Source organism: Phallusia mammillata, chromosome 4 (assembly GCF_965637545.1).
Source record: "Phallusia mammillata chromosome 4, kaPhaMamm4.hap1.1, whole genome shotgun sequence".
Taxonomy (NCBI): domain Eukaryota; kingdom Metazoa; phylum Chordata; class Ascidiacea; order Phlebobranchia; family Ascidiidae; genus Phallusia; species Phallusia mammillata.
In genome coordinates this window covers 11,763,880-11,780,963 of record NC_137255.1, presented here as the reverse complement: position 1 = coordinate 11,780,963, position 17,084 = coordinate 11,763,880, and the positions used below count along the sequence as shown (strand labels likewise).

Genomic DNA, 17,084 nt, shown 5'->3' with positions numbered 1-17,084 from the left:
AAAAAAACTTCGTTGTTCATCAGAGGGGCGTAGGCTATGCAAAGTATGCCTTTTAACCCACTATAAATTGTCAATGCTGTTTTGCCTCAATTAAATTAACTTAGTTGTTCAACAGATCACTATGAGTAAGCAAAGATAACAAACACTTCAATCTTACACGTGTGGAAGGGCGTTGTTGCTTGCTATCAACACTTGCTTGCATCTGACTGACACTTCAGACAACTATAAAAATTGCACGGTAACGGTGATAAATTGCCTTTCATAACTCTAGTGTTGCGCGTTTGAGAAAAGTTTGGACCTGGACTCTGAAGCAATGTTCTTTTGCATCTACGACTTGATGGTCGCTTGCATTACAAATGCTTCACCGCAGAAAGTCGAAACGCCCAATTTTAACACAAAATCTTATTCGGGTCACTATTTAGCGTAGAATTCCCAGCATACTTAAACCAATTTTTTTTTAGAATACAGAATTATAACCTCGGTTTCTCCATACCTACATACAAAAACGCAAGAAACGTGAATATTGGGAAAAAGTCCATGCGGTTCTCATTAATCTACCGTAATTTTTCAACCTATTTAATTAGGATCCACGCAAGCAAATTGATGCACTAAAAAGGTTTGTTTACACGGCTTGCAAGTATGGGTTTTTCTGATGTAATTCTTTTGCGTCACATTGTACTTAAAACAACAGAACTTCAATCCTTTTTACATAGCGCTAATGATAAGTTAAACACAAAACTGACAAATGTTTTGTTTTTCCAGATCTTGAATGATCTCTTGTATATTGTCCATTTTTTTCAAAAGTAGTTCGTTCATATTTCCGTTGATGATGATCGCGTTACATCGCAGAGTTCTGGCGTAAATGTCTTTACACGAAGTATATATGTTTGTACGCTGTGGGGAAATATGTGGTCTAAATAAAAAAATAACAAATAAATACTATTGCAAATGAAGAAGTAAAATGAAATTAGAAAAAAAACTGGCTTTCCAATGTACTTTAACTTTATTGTTCCTTATCTATATTCTATTTAACTATTTACTATACACACCATTTGATCTACTAACATGATCGTTTTTGCTTAACGAATGCGTGCCCACACACATGTACAGGAGAATTGGTTATGGTAAAAATGGTACGAATATTTTTTTACTCTTGAGAACAAATTAGTAGAAAGAATCAGCCCAAAGGTTGTGTATTAATTTGCATGTGCGTAAATTTGAACAAGTTTGAAACACTCTTTTTTGGCCCAACACATGGAGCAACCCAGCGTTAGACAGAAAAAGAAAAAAAAAAGAAAAAAAAAGGACAAAAACAAAATGTGTCCCCTTCAAGGAAGGGTACTTATAATGAATATTCTGCTTAAATAATTAAAATCATTCTAAATTAGGTAGACAAAAACAATTTTATCCAATTTTGGCAATGTTTAAAATTCTGACTCATAAGGGTGTTTTGAACTGCATTTGTTAATGCTTCTAACGTAATAAGCCTGTTTTCACGGCGCAAAAACGTCCACAAATCAATGCACAAACATGGTAACATATGTTCTATTGCCTTTACACAATTCCACCATAGAAACCTTTGGTTTGTGTTGCCCAGCAACATAAACTTTAGGGCCTAGCGGGGTAAATACTGGTGTTATTTTGTCAAACATAGCAATTGGCACATCTCCATGACCATATCTACCATCTGTAAAAGTTTTATCCAAATCTATTAAGATTTCATGCCAAAAGTACATGGACAAACTTCACCGGAGAAAAAAAACTGAGTCTAATGAAGATGCGACCCTTCAGGGAAGGGGACTTATTTTTGTGGGTTTCGACATGCTGAAAAAGCTGCACTGCATCCGCGATTTTAACAAATAATTTCAGCCATTTTAGGGGGTTACATGCATAGTATACTCATGGCTAGGTTAGTTACTGGGAAGATAAAATTTTAAATAATATGCAAGACCCCATAAACAAACATTTAAAATTTCAGCACTTTTTAACAGAAAATACTTTTAAACCACAAACAAATATTATGAAGTGAAGAAATGAAAAAGGGGTGAATCTAATGAAAAGTTACATAATGCTTTAAGATACTTAGCCCAAACCAACAAAGCACCCACCAATGAACTATGTGTCATGTGACCATACAAATTTTAAGGTAAAGGGTGAAAAGTTAGTATACCCGTATAAAATGTACAATATATTTGTAGTCTATTAAACATGGGTTGTGGGCCACAGTACTGATTTTATGATGAACAACACTTCAAACAAACAAAACACATCGTCTGTTTTAACAACAAACTAGAAGGGTGGCTTAGCACATATTGCCCTTGCATATACACTATAACCTATTTTAAAACATTGGGTCCCATACCATCTACTGTCTTTTATAACCTTAGTTGTTTCTGCAAGCAGAAACTCATGGGTCCCCACACATGCAAAGTTGTAGATAATGCATTTCAAGAGATAACCATGTGAACGTTTAGTGTTGTAAAGTAAAACGCAGTGATCGACACTGGGCCTAAATAATAATAGTATGTAGAGTACAAACTATATAAATTAAGATTCACCCCAGATATTGTTTGAAGTATGTCCTATTTAATGTTCCTTTTCAAAGAAACGAAGGAGTAAGTAGTGGCATAATAGGGTAAAACAAAAAATAAATAGCAAATTCTACAAGCTGTCCGGTTTTCATTCAATTCGAACATTGTGAAAAGGGTCACCTATTTTAGGAATTAGTTGGTTAAGTTGTGGTGCTACAGGGCAAAACATAACATTTGAGGACTTAGTACGTTTAATAAACTTTGCAAAATTTCATATATTTTAGGGGGCTAGTTAAGTAAATGTTGGGGCTACAAGGTAAAACACATCAATTGAAACCTACAAATAGCATAGTCCACATACTACCCAAATTTTATCCAATCCCGACACTGTTTAAAAAAACTGACCCATTTTAGGGGGCTATTAGGGTAACTAATGGGGTCCGACACACAAACTAAAAAAATAGAATACCTCAATGACTCAATCAATAGTACTGCAAAATTTCAGCCAAATCCGCCAACGTTTAAAATGTCGACCACTTGAGGTGTTTTTAGCACAAAACCGTTAATGTTTCTGACGTCATAGGGCAACAACCCCCTAACTGCCATGGCACAAAAACGTTCACCAAGCAATCCACAAAGTCACAAACGAGTAACATACAACTGCTTGCCCTTGTAACACTATTGAGCAACAGAAATCTTTCGTTTGTGGTGTCCAGTAACATACAAATACGTTTTACACTTTGGGGGCTTGTGGGGTAAATGTTAGGGCTACAGGGTTGAACACAACAATTGACAACTATAAATGGCATACTCTACAAGCTATCCAAATTTCAGCCAATTCTGACACTGTTAACAAACTCACCCATTTTAGGGGGCTAGCGGGGTAAATACTAGGGTTATCCGGAAAACAAAGTGGGATGCACATCTACATAACTTTATCTACCATCTGTATAAGTTTCAGCCACATCCATCAAACATTTGATAGAGAAACACATCGGACAAACTTTGGGAAGAAAAATACCCATTTTAGAGGGCTAGCGGGGTAAATACTGGGGTTATCAACAAAAACAAAGTGGGATGCACATCTACATAACTATATCTACCATCTGTGTAAATTTCATCCAAATCCATCAAACATTTGATGGAAAAACGAGTCGGACAAACTTTGGGAAGGAAATAACCCATTTTAGGGGGCTAGCGGAGTAAATACTGGGGTTATCAACAAAAACAAAGTGGGATGCATATCTACATAACTATATCTACCAGCTGTGTAAATTTCAGCCAAATCCATCAAACATTTGATGGAAAAACGCGTCGGACAAACTTTGGGAAGAAAAAAAAAGAAAAAAAAAGAAGAAAACAAAAGAAAAACAAACAAAAACAATTTGAGTAAAATCAATATGTGTCCCCTTCAGGGAAGGGGACCCATAAATATACTTACTTCTTTGCTGACAACGAATTCACAGGTGCTTGCATTGCTTTTAAAAAATAGAGTAAAAGAGACAGAGTGATTTGGTTTAATATTCCTGACAGTTTGCACCATTCCTCCATACACTCAGGACCAGGTTTTTGAAGATTGTTTTTAGGAACTGATGACTTCTGCCAGGTTTGTGCGGTCTTAAAATTTGAATCATCATTCACCTTGCTGCATAAAACTGTTTCCTGAGAGCACCGAAATGTTAGTTGTTTTTTATTCTAAACACCCAGAAACAAACTTTTGATACATACTTTGAGTGTCTGTATTATTATGTTTAGTGGTTTAACACATGGCAAAAGATACTTAAATCCATCAGAAATTGCCTTCAACTTTCTACTTGTTGAAGATATGCCTGAAAACAATAACAAGGTTGACAAACCTCTATTAAAAAAAAAACTATTAAAATTACTTGTAATAAATTGTTCCTGTAAAGCAACTCTTTCAATCTCTACTCGCAACAAGGCTGTTGGGTGTTTGTTAAGTACTTGCAGATAAAACGTGCATGCTTTGTTGTAATGATTTTCTCCCAGGGCTTTTAGATGTCGTCTTTTTCCAAAATCAGTCTAAAACACAGCCAATTATAATTCTTTAAGTACAGCACGGATTATAGCAAATTTTGAAAAACAAAGGTACACAATTCACGGTTTTTAAGATTCTTACAAGAAACAAACAAGCCAGCATATTTGCATAAAACATGACATTTCGACAACAACTTGTGTCATTCTCAAATGAATGAATTTACAAGCAAGCAGCAAATTTTGATTATTTTCGAATTTTGATCTACATTTAGTTGAGCGATTCTTGGCCCTGTTTCCCATTACGCACGACATGAATTACGAGGCATGTTATGCGTTTTTCCCAAGACAAAGTACGTCTACGCCTTGCGCATGTAACACAAAAATTAAAATCTAATTTTCATGTTAAGGATAGACAACCTCAACTGTTGCAGTCGGGCGTTGTCTATCGCCTAAAATGCTCGTGCGGTGCAACTACGTCGGTCAAACCCGGTGTAACCTATGCACCAGGATAATGGAACACCAAGTGGACGTCAAATCGACCGTGTGTGCCCATTTGAAGAGCAATCCAACGCACAAGGTGGATTTCCACAACCCCGATGTTCTGGCTTCGTCAAAAGATTTTACTCGGCTGCTGATTTTGAAATCGCTCAACATTCAGGAACACAGCCCCGAGCTAAATGTAGATCAAAATTCGACCCCCTTGTACCTTTTTAACACATTACTTTTTATCGTCATTATCTTCATGCTTTTACCTGCCTTCCGCGCTTCTTTTTCGCCTTTTTTACGCTGCTTGCTTGTAAATTCATTCATTTGAAAATGACACAAGTTGTGGTCGAAATGTCATGTTTTATGCAAATATACTCGCTTGTTTGCTTCTTGTTGAAAAACAAACAAACATCAATTTAATCAATTAAAATAACTTCTAATACAGATTTCTGAAAGGAGTTGTGATGTAAAGAAGCAAGCCTTGCATGAATTTCCCCACATCGAAGCACTGTTAAATCAGTTTTTTGAGTTTTCTTCCAGATATCACTACAATGTTTCAATGATTTATTCATTAGGTCCACAATCTGTTGAATAAAATAGGATGCTTTATATCTGTTTAAACATATAATATTAACAAATACCTGTCGCTCAATTTCATCAGGTGTTTTTAACCCAATTGGGGCATTGTCTTGTATTCTTTTAGCCATGGAAAAATACGTGCTACTTAATTCCCAGGAAATATTGTCACGAACAGAGGGAACTAATGTTTCACAATTATCAATATTTAGGGTTTGTTTTATTTCTTTTACCTTTCTCTGACTTGTAAGTGCCTGAAAAAAAAAAAAAAGAACTAGAAGGGTGGCTTAGCACATATTGCCCTTGGATATACACTATAACCTATTTTAAAACATTGATATATTTCCTATGCTTATTTTATATTGGTTCCCATACCATCTACTGTCTTTTATAACCTTAGTTGTTTCTGCAAGCTGAAACTCATGGGTCCCCACACATGCAAAGTTGTAGATAATGCATTTCAAGAGATAACCATGTGAACGTTTAGCGTTGTAAGGTAAAACGCAGTGATCGACACTGGGCTTAAATAATAATACTATGTAGAGTACAAACTATATAAATTTAGATTCACCCCAGATATTGTTTGAAGTATGTCCTATTTAACAGTCCTTTTCAAAGAAACGAAGGAGTAAGTAGTGGCATAATGGGGTAACACAAAAATAAATAGCAAATTCTACAAGCTGTCCGGTTTTCATTCAATTCGAACATTGTGAAAAGGGTCACCTATTTTAGGAATTAGTTGGTTAAGTTGTGGTGCTACAGGGCAAAACATAACATTTGAGGACTTAGTATGTTTAATAAACTTTGCAAAATTTCATATAATTAGGACGTTTTTTAAAAGTTCATTTATTTTAGGGGGCTAGTTGAGTAAATGTTGGGGCTACAAGGTAAAACACATCAATTGAAACCTACAAATAGCATAGTCCACATACTACCCAAATTTTATCCAATCCCGACACTGTTCAAAAAACTGACCCATTTTAAGGGGCTAGTAGGGTAACTAATGGGGTCCGACACACTTGTAAACTAAAAAATAGGAAACCTCAATGACTCAATCAATAGTACTGCAAAATTTCAGCCAAATCCGCTAATGTTTAAAATGTCGACCACTAGAGGTGTTTTGAGCAACAACCGTTGTTGTTTCTGATGTCATAGGGCAACAACCCCCTAACTGCCATGGCACAAAAACGTTCACCAAACAATCCACGAAGTCACAAACGAGTAACATACAACTGCTTGTACACAATTGAGCAACATAAATCTTTCGTTTGTGGTGTCCAGTAACATACAAATACGTTTTACACTTTGGGTTGTGGGGTAAATGTTAGGGCTACAGGGTTGAACACAACAATTGACAACTATAAATGGCATACTCTACAAGCTATCCAAATTTCAGCCAATTCTGACACTGTTTACAAGCTCACCCATTTTAGGGGGCTAGCAGGGTAAATACTAGGGTTATTTGAACAAAGAAAGTGGGATGCACATCTACATAACTTTATCTACCATCTGTATAAGTTTTAGCCACATCCATCAAACATTTAATAGAAAAACGAGTCGGACAAACTCTGGGAAGAAAAATACCCATTTTAGGGGGCTAGCGGGGTAAATACTAGGGTTATCAACAAAACAAAGTGGGATGCACATCTACATAACTATATCTACCATCTGTGTAAATTTCATCCAAATCCATCAAACATTTGATGGAAAAACGAGTCGGACAAACTTTGGGAAGAAAATAACCCATTTTAGGGGGCTAGCGGAGTAAATACTGGGGTTGTCAACAAAAACAAAGTGGGATGCATATCTACATAACTATATCTACCATCTGTGTAAATTTCATCCAAATCCATCAAACATTTGATGGAAAAACGAGTCGGACAAACTTTGGGAAGAAAAACAAAGAAATAAACAAAAACAATTTGAGTAAAATCAATATGGGTCCCCTTCCATGACTATAACAGATAAACTATGACCAACATGTACCCAAAAACAGTTGAACTAATTGATTTGTAGTGTCATATTACCAGTAGTAATGACATTAAAATAACCTCTGTCAAAAACAAAAGGGTATACATTGTTTTTATTCATCTCTTTCTTTCTAATACAGTTTTTTTATTATTTCCTGTGTTGTCAAAAAAGAGAAACTTTTTAAAAATTACGACCATGTTTGTCCAGCAATTAACATACACGCTTCCAAACCATTAAATTTCAAAGACACCAATAAGTTTATGGCCCACATGTTTCATAAAATTGAAGTGATTAGCATGTTGACAATTTCACATGGGTGATAAAAAGACTGCTGCTTTACACATAAACCTACATGTTACTGGGCAGTTTTTCAGTGATTAAAAATAAACTATTCATGCAAGCAATCAATGCTATATGATTTTTAAGTTTCAAACTATAAGTTAAAACATGGCGATCAATATTTTGCTGAACTAGAAAGGTTCTCCAATGTATTTACATTTTATATGTTGAACAACTTTACCTGCAAAACCCAGACTACATTACAAACACTGACGAGTTGAGAAGCAATTTTGCCACAAAGGTTATTTAAAAAACTGTTCTTCAATTAACTTTGTGTTCACAAAATGTATACCATTGCATGCAGCTGTGGACAAACCATTTGACATGATTTTCAATGGCATGCAGTCATTTGTGTTCTCCAATAATGGTTTTGCCTAATGCAATGGTCTCCAACCTGTGGGTCGCGACACATAAACTTTTTTTAGGGACACTATAAGTCATTTAATAAAATTTTTACCATTTTGATTTATTGCCAAAAAAACTATTAGGGTGGCTTAGCACATTTTGTCATTGCACATACACTATAACCTATTTTAAAACATGAATATGTTTCCTATGCTGTTTTTATATTGGGTCCTATATTAGCCCACATTTATCTTTTGTAACCTTAGTTGTTACTGCAGGCAGAAACTCATGGTCCCCACACATGCAAAGTTGAAAACATTGCATTTCAAGAGATAACCATGAGAAAGTCGGATGTTGTAGGGCAAAAACAGTGATCGGCACTGGGCTTAAATAATAATACTATGTATAATAAAAACTATACAAACCAGATTCACCCAGATATTGTTTAAAGTATGTCGTTTTTACAATTCTTTTTTGAAGAAAAGAAGGAGTAAGTAGTGGCATAATGGGGCAAAACAAAAAATAGACAGCTATGAACAGCAAATTTTACAAGCTACAACTTTCAATCTCATTTAATTCTAAAGTTTTTAAAAATTCATTTATTTTAGGTGGCTGGTGGGGTAAATGTTGGAGCTATAGAGTAAAACACAACAAACAGCTCCTATGAATGGTAATTTCTATAAGCTGTCCAACTTGGTAGGGTAACTAATGTGGTTCGACACACAAACTAAAAAAAATATGAAACCACAATGACTTAATCAATAGTACTGTAAAGTTTGAGCCCAATCCACCAATGTTTAAAAATTTTACCACTAGAGGTGTTTTGAGCAACAACTCCTAACGCTTCTGATTTCATAGGGCTGTTAACAACCCCCTAACTGCCAAAACAAAAGAAAAAAACAAATTTGAGTAAAATCAATGTGTCCCCTTTAGGGAAGGGGACCTATAATGATACTTTTTCGCTCTAGTTTGCAACCTTTGCTCACGTTTTGCAGTACAGCTTGTTACCTAATGTCACAAATAAATCATTGTGGTGCAATAATCATGAACCCAATAGTTGCAACTAAAGTCTATGTAAAACAACCTCATGGATGAAAAAAATGTAAATGATGATTTCATTTTCTGTTAAATTGAGGTTCCTTTTTAAAATGGTTGGAGACCACTTAAAGATTGTTTTCTAGAGTCTAATTTTCAAAAATAAAGAAGCTTATAACATTTAACTTTCTCAGAATAGCAGGTTTTATAAACTGTCCAAAATGCATTCAATTAGGACATTGTTTAAGGATTTTAGGGGGCTGGTTGGGTAAATGTTGGAGCTACAGAGTAAAACACAACAATCAATGACTCAAAATAGCATATTCTATGAATTGTTCAAATTTCCTTTAACTCAGACATTGTTTAAAAATCCATTTTAGGCGACTGGTGGGTAGATGTTGGGTCCTTAGGATAAAACACAACAATTGACGCCCAAACGTACTATAAAATAAAATTTATCTAAAACCTGAGTCAAATCAAAATATGTCTACTTCAGGAAATGTCAAAATTAATTGTCCTGTAACAGTGTTTTTTTTAAGGTGTTTTGGGGGACCGAAACGGTCCACCAAATTTCTCCAGCGGTTTCCAAAAATTTGCCAGTAGCCTAATAAATAATTCGTTTAAGCAAATATGGCTATTTTTTGGTATTTAAATGAAACACTTGCGGTCTCTTAAAACTACTTAGCGGTCACCCAAATCAAACCTTAAAAAAAACCTGGTCCTGTACACAAATTGCAGCCAATTTGGACATTGTTTAAAATGTTTTCCTATTTTAGGGGGCAAGTGTGGTAAATGATGGGGTCCTACACCTAAACTAATAAAATATAAAACCACAATGACCCAATAAACAGCGCCTTCAATGGGCCTGGCGTACTGTAATAAACAGTCCTGTACAATTTTGTTCACATCAGCCAATGTTTAAAATTTAGACCACTAGAGATGTTTGAGAAGCACTATTAACGTTTCTGATATCATAAGGCTGTTACCACCCTCTAACTGCCATCTGCAAAAACATCCAATATGTTATGCAAGTTTGGTTGCCTTTAGGCCAACTGCTGGGACAATGGAGTCAAATGAAACATATGGCATATATACCAGCTGAAAAGTTTAATCCAAATTTGTCAACGATTTCCTGCCAAAAGTGCATGGACAAACTTCACCAGATAACTAGAATAGTGGTTTTCCTATATCTTGCCAGTTTATATATACTACATCATGTTTAATGATGTATCACATATACCATTTACTTTTATAATAATGGATATATATTTGGCACCTACATTTTATTGGGTCCCTATCTTTTTCCTGGCACTTTATAACATAATTGTTTCTGCAAGCATAATCTAATGGGTCCCCACACATGTGCACATACGATTTGGTAACAGTAAAAATAGGGCACAATCATTGTTAAACTGGAATAGTGGTTTACCTATATATTCCATTTTACAGAAACTGTGCCATATTTACCCACCATTCATTATAATTGTAAGGGATATATGTTTGATGGATACGTTCAGTATGGTACCAATATTTTTGTAGCCTGTTATAAGATAATTGTTTTTGCAAGCAAAAACCAATGAGTCCCCCCACACACACATATATTTTGAATTCGTAACAGGATGAATGGCACATGCATATGCTAGGTAAGAATTTGAATTGCACAGATGACATTTGTTGTATTAAAGAAATATTTGTAAACTTTTGTTTTCTTCATACCAACAATACAATTGCTTAGCTGGGCTTTTTATATCCAAAACTTGTTCTCAAACAGTTTTATTAATGCAGTTTGAGAAGTCACGTTACACAGGTGTAAAAAATCGTGCTGCGTTGTCACTCTGCGTTTCGAAACACGAATAAGTTGACCTACATTAACGTTTACAGTGCAATATAACTAACATCGTAACATCTTAATTCCAACCAGTGAGAAAATGGTCAAGTGACGACTGTGTTCATGCGTGAAGCAGAGGCATTTTTTTCCATGCACCACTATCGTCAATCACTCCCATTGCGTCAGCTGTGTACTGAGCGAGCACAAATTTGACAAAAGACAGCATGTAAAAACATATTTGGGGCTGAAAGAGTAATTACTGAGCCGATTGCACTGAAATTTTTAACAGCCAACAACTGACCTCATTAACATGTGAACAAACAAACAAATTTTTGGGGGTAAAGGGGTGAAAATGGATATATACAACTTCAAGTTACAAAATACTTTAAAATACGCTGCAATGTACCAATCAAAAAAGTATGAAACTCCAGAATCATCTGCTTTAGCAAGTATAGCCGTTTCAAAAAATTTACGTTTTGGGGGGCTGTGGGTGAACCGAGGGACCAAACGGGGTCAAAATTCACATGGACCCTCTTTAGACCAATATCTATAATGTAAATTTGAAAAAGTTTGAACCATTCTTTCTTGACCAAAACATAGGAACAAATCTGCGCTAGATGGAAAAAAAGAAAAAAAATATAGACAAAAACAATATGTGTCCCCGTCAGGGAAGGGGACCCGTAATGAACAATGGTTTAATGTGATTTGAACAAATGCCACCACTAAGCTAAACTGTGACAATTTTTATTCTACAAGGCTGGTAAACAAAACACAAATTTGAATTAGTTTAATCATGGAACCATAGGCGCCGAGTTTTACAAAACTGCAAGGTGGCGGATGTAAATTATGACGTCACTTTTTGTGACGTCGTTAATGCGTGCAACCAAATGAGCTCCAACCCAAGCACATAAACATTGCTTTAACGTTATTATTGATTTAGCAACGTTTAGAAAATGTTTCGTTGCTCTAATAATTTTTAAACTAATGTTCATTTGAAACACATTGCTTTAACGTTATTATTGGTTTAGCAACGTTTAGAAAAAGTTGTTGCTCTTGTATCACCTAAAAGAACCGTTTATTACAGTACAATCGCATTGTACACATTAATGGCCATACATTCACTGCCAACACTTGGGTGTTTGACGTCACAAAGCACTAACCAAAACAGGTTGCAGTTTTGACACGTTTTGTTGCTTTTATGCCAGCATGCTTGTTTAAAAGCAAAATTATTCCCAAATTTCTTCAGATTTTACGATGCTTCGTACTATACTGCTACAAACAAATCAAAATATCCACAGTGGCCGCCACCGTTCTTTACAAACCCAAGGTGGTGGTGGCGCCACCGCCTATGCATGGAGCTATCCAAACTGAGTGTCATGACGCTGATGAGGAGGATTTGGCTTTCATCAGTACACTAATTTTAACACAGTCATCTGTATAAATTACATTCTTCTACTTTTATTTTGTAAATGTCAAAACTAATTCAATTGAACTAACAAAACAGAATGTAACCTCTGCAGTTAAAAAACAAACACATCTAAATATTCTTGGGCTAAAAGGAACATAGTAACAGTTAGGGCAATGAGTACCAAGGGTTCCATTTTGTATTTTTTACAAATTAAATGTTTTACCTTAAATGAATAACATGTCAGACCATCGAGTTTACCTGATAGCTAGACAATATGCAATGATTTTATTGGATGTTTTTTTAGGATTTTAATTGTTGGAGCATATTTATCCATTGTTTAATCATAGTTACCATTGTTTTCAGTCTGATCACATCAGGAGGTAAATTTCCAACTTTACCCTTAAATTTACTTCCATTTCTGAGGTCACATTTAGGGTAAATTTTTACTCTTAAATTCTTGGGTTTTAATTTAGCGTCAGTTAGGTGTAACGGATTGCTAGATAATGTTCTTTTTTTATGTACGCTTTTTTCAACATACAAACAATTTTAACCTATCGTCTATTGTGTGAGCATTTAAACTTTTAACAAACAAAACAACAAAACATTGTTATGTATAAATTTAAAAAAAAATCCCTAAAAATCGGGGTAAATTTTCGTAAACAGGCAGAGTGACATACCACAGCTGATTTTTTTACTTTGCTATTCTGTATATTTGTTTGTTGTTTATAAAATTAAGAGTGTCCAACACATGGCATGTATGTCAAATGTGATATTTAAAAATGGCACAGAGACATTTGCAAACATTCAGGTGGTAAACATTTTTTGTTGATTTTTTATGGCCTTTATTTTAACTTCAGTAAAGATTATCAGTAATAAAGTTAAACAACCCACTAATTAAATTGTTTGTTTAGCCTGTTGCAATTTATTTGTATTTTGTGTTGTATAAACAGAATAAAATGTTTCTCAAGCATTATAAACAAGTTTACTCATATTTAACAACATAATTTTTTTCTAAACATGTAAAGGTTTCTTCATATTGGTCACATGTTCGGAATGAGCCCGAACCTTTATGATGTTTAAGACATAAGACTTTATGATGTTTAAAAAAAATATCAAACGTTGGCATACAAGTATATTTTAAAGCCAAAATTGGCATGGTTGAGTGTTAGAGTTGGACACCCCTGTACCAAAGTTTCCAATGGTGAAGCCCTCCACATATTTTTTTGGCTTTAGAATATATCTTGGGCCCCTGATTTAAATGTATAAAACTTTCAGTGAAAAAAAAACTTTTCTGAAACAAAAACAAATAAACACTGGTACTTTTTGATAATAATCCAGTGCCTTTTCATAAAGATGTTGCTCATGAAATGTAAAATTATATTTGTTGGCTTGTGCAAATGATTGGGCGCAAATTCTCATCAGTTTTCCCAGATTTGATAAAACCAAAGCCTGATTTGTATCATCTTTTGCAGACTTGAATGAAGACAAGGCAGTTTCAAACTGTGAAAAGCACAACTCCCAAACAGCTTTTTCTTTTGCGAAAATTTCATCTGCACAATATTTATGTCACAATATCAAGAATACATATACCTTCAAACCAGCAAAAAGAAAACCTGTTGTGCCCTGTTGAAGCAAAGCAACAGCTTTTGATAACTCAAGAGCTCCTTGTTCATTAGCAACATGACCCAGCTTCCGGGAAACCAGTGCAAGAAACAATTGTTGACCAGACATCTCTTGCTTTTTTCCCAGTTTTGTGCCAAGATTTTGAATTTTTGAAGTGTGTTTGTCCTCTAAACCATCCAATTCATTTACTTTGGTGCCTGCCTTATCATATGCAGTTTTCATAGGTTTGTAAGATGTTAGGTGAGTGTAAGCAGTTTGGTAACAACTGCGACAAGAGGCAAGAGTTTGCTCTACATCATCTGAAATTCTTGTCACATCTTTGTACTTTTCTCCAACTAAAAACCATAGTTTAATAATAAAATAGACACAGCCCAAACATTTGAACAACAAATAGACATTTATTATGTTGCTTTCCATAAGGTTTTAGGATTAATGGAACTCTATTTTGCAGCAAACAAAAAAAAGTGACAAGAAATTCATGGGTTGCAATTGCAAATACTGCTGTTACAAGTATTTAGTTAATGACTAAAATCCAATTATGGCATCCCGTTAGCAGATGATCTTGACATCTTTAAAATAAGGTGGCTTTTCTAATATACTTCCATTTTATATATTTTAAGGCCTTTTTACCAATTTACTATACACATCATTTGATCTACACATATGATTGTTTTTGCAAACAAAAACAAATGGGTCCCCACATGAGTGTTTGTGCGGATTTATGATAAACAAACGTTGCGGTTATTTTTAGACCTCTAAGGACAAATTATTAAAGCATCAACCCAAAATTAACTCAAAAGTTTTTGCATCATTTTTGTCATATAATTAAAAAAACAGCAAAAAGAACAGAAAAAATACTTTCAATTTATCATTAACACAAATTTTCCTAGAAAGCCCTAACAATTGTACTACAGACACTAAAAATTAAAAGCCATTTTCTACAAAGGTATAAATAACAAATTGTTTTTTACTTAACTTTGTTTCGCAAAATGAGTACCATTGACCTGTAATAACCTCTCATGGTACAGATATCAAATGACCATTTATGACCTTTTGAAACCGTTTTCAATAGCATGCAGTCCTTAGTGTTCAACAATACCGTTTTGCGTAATTTACACATGACCTAAGTATTGATTTGTCAAAAATAAAGAAGCTACGTTAAGACGAAAAATCGTTCTTAACTGTGTTTGTAGTACCTACAAGTTGACCTTTAGTGACCTATGGTCCTGCCACAGCCAAGCTGACAACGAGAGTTTAAAAACCATTTGTCACGGCTTTCAAAAAGTCAAGTTTATTTTTTCATCTGTATGTTGATCAACAAAGTTTTGCTTGATATATAAGAATTTGATGCATGTTTATCAAGTTTTAATAATGTCTTAGGTTTCATACCTTGGCCAAAACTGAAAATGCGCATGATAAATTAATAAAATGACACGGAATTGCCGCACAAATACAGCTGATTTCTAATCATGGAAATGCCCATCTCGTAAATGTCTGTCCTGCAATAAAAACTGCACAAAACCACCTAATCGTAAACCAGTGAGTTACACCCTTGGGACTTCTATCTGACTGACAGTGTACACATACTATAGGTTGTACTTGAAGGAAAAAAGGGCCAGTAGGTACACTAAATTGTACAATTTGTCAAAGACAATTTAGATTTTGGCTTTTAATGTGGAGTAAAAAATATTTAGGTTGGTTGTGGCCAAAAAGGCAATTATATGAGGTAAAAGAAACAGGCTGCATGACCATATCTAGTAGTTTTGAAAGGTTCATAGCTGCCCAGCTTATTAAGTTAAAAAAACCAAAACTAAAAAAGAAATCAAGTGAATTTAAATGTTTCCTTTACAGAGACTTAATACATTTCAGGCAACTAACCTCCGGCAAAATTTTCTTTTAATATTTGTTTTATTTCAAGATCTTCATTGGTTAGATTAGGACTATTCCAAACCCTTTGTGGGTTTTTGTTTTGTAGTATGTTCAGCTTGAGGTCACCACACATAATAAGGGTATTTGCAAAAATCTCATCCAAGTAACAGTGGGGTTTATGACCTATCAAACAAAATACAAGGTGAAGCGCGCGCGCGCGCAAACACACACACACACACACACGCACACTAAAAAACTGGTATGCTGCTTACCTAGCATAAACATCTTTGTTGGTGAGGTTTCATTTGAGTATTTACATTGCTCATTTAATTGTTTCCAGTACTCTTTTAAACATATTGAACCATTAAAAACAACAAAATCGTTGGTTGTAATAAAGAGTCAGGTTTCATTTTAGGCTAATACTTTTGTAAAACATGCTTGTTTAAAAACATACAAAATACCTCCAAATATTATTTACGCATGTTTATGCGGGTTCACCATAAAATAATCCGGTTGATTTTAGACTCTTGAGGACAAACTATTAGAAGTAGTGATGGGACGATACCAGGTTTTGAAGTGAGTATTTTGTGCTGTCTGAAGCAAATATTGGCGTAAAGTTGCCCGTATTCTTATGGTGTAAATCGGCCTTCGGTACTCGCACGTTGGTATCGAAAACTGAGACAAAATATTTCGATACCGAGTACGAGTATCGATACCACTGAAATCGTTCGATACCATCGATACCGAGTACTCGTCCCATCACTAATTAGACGGCATTAACCCAACTTTGAAAATGTTTTGTCGGTATTCTTTTTGCATCATTAATGTCATATACAGTCAAACTTCGATACTATGCCACCTTAATCTTATGCCACCCTCACTACTATACCATTTTTGATCGTCACCAACTAAGTTCAATAGAAAATATATTTACTATGCCACCCATTACCCTTGATACTATGACACATGAGAGTACAGTATTACTGTATTAGCGGTCTGGTTATGGATTGAAAAATTGGGCCTTCTGACAACTTTCGGTTTCAGCTCATGATAAAACAGAAAAAAAAAACGCTTAATA

General features: G+C 34.8%; 1 protein-coding gene across 4 annotated transcripts in view; it reads right to left on the bottom strand.

Moving 5' to 3' along the window:
- Positions 1-638: 638 nt before the first annotated feature.
- The window catches only part of LOC145222257 (erythroid differentiation-related factor 1-like), a 48,866-nt gene continuing 32,420 nt past the window's right edge, over positions 639-17,084 (bottom strand). For 3 of the 4 annotated variants that reach the window (XM_080088338.1, XM_080088341.1, XM_080088339.1), the window contains 10 exons: positions 16,279-16,350; positions 16,016-16,189; positions 14,128-14,472; positions 13,835-14,064; positions 5,654-5,842; positions 5,456-5,596; positions 4,418-4,571; positions 4,260-4,360; positions 3,973-4,193; positions 639-913 (listed from right to left, as the gene is read on the bottom strand). In XM_080088338.1, the coding sequence (XP_079944464.1) occupies positions 727-913; positions 3,973-4,193; positions 4,260-4,360; positions 4,418-4,571; positions 5,456-5,596; positions 5,654-5,842; positions 13,835-14,064; positions 14,128-14,472; positions 16,016-16,189; positions 16,279-16,350 (1,814 nt within the window). In that variant the 3' untranslated portion in view covers positions 639-726. The remainder of the gene's footprint in view (positions 914-3,972; positions 4,194-4,259; positions 4,361-4,417; positions 4,572-5,455; positions 5,597-5,653; positions 5,843-13,834; positions 14,065-14,127; positions 14,473-16,015; positions 16,190-16,278; positions 16,351-17,084) is intronic. The other variant, XM_080088340.1, reaches the window with a different exon arrangement.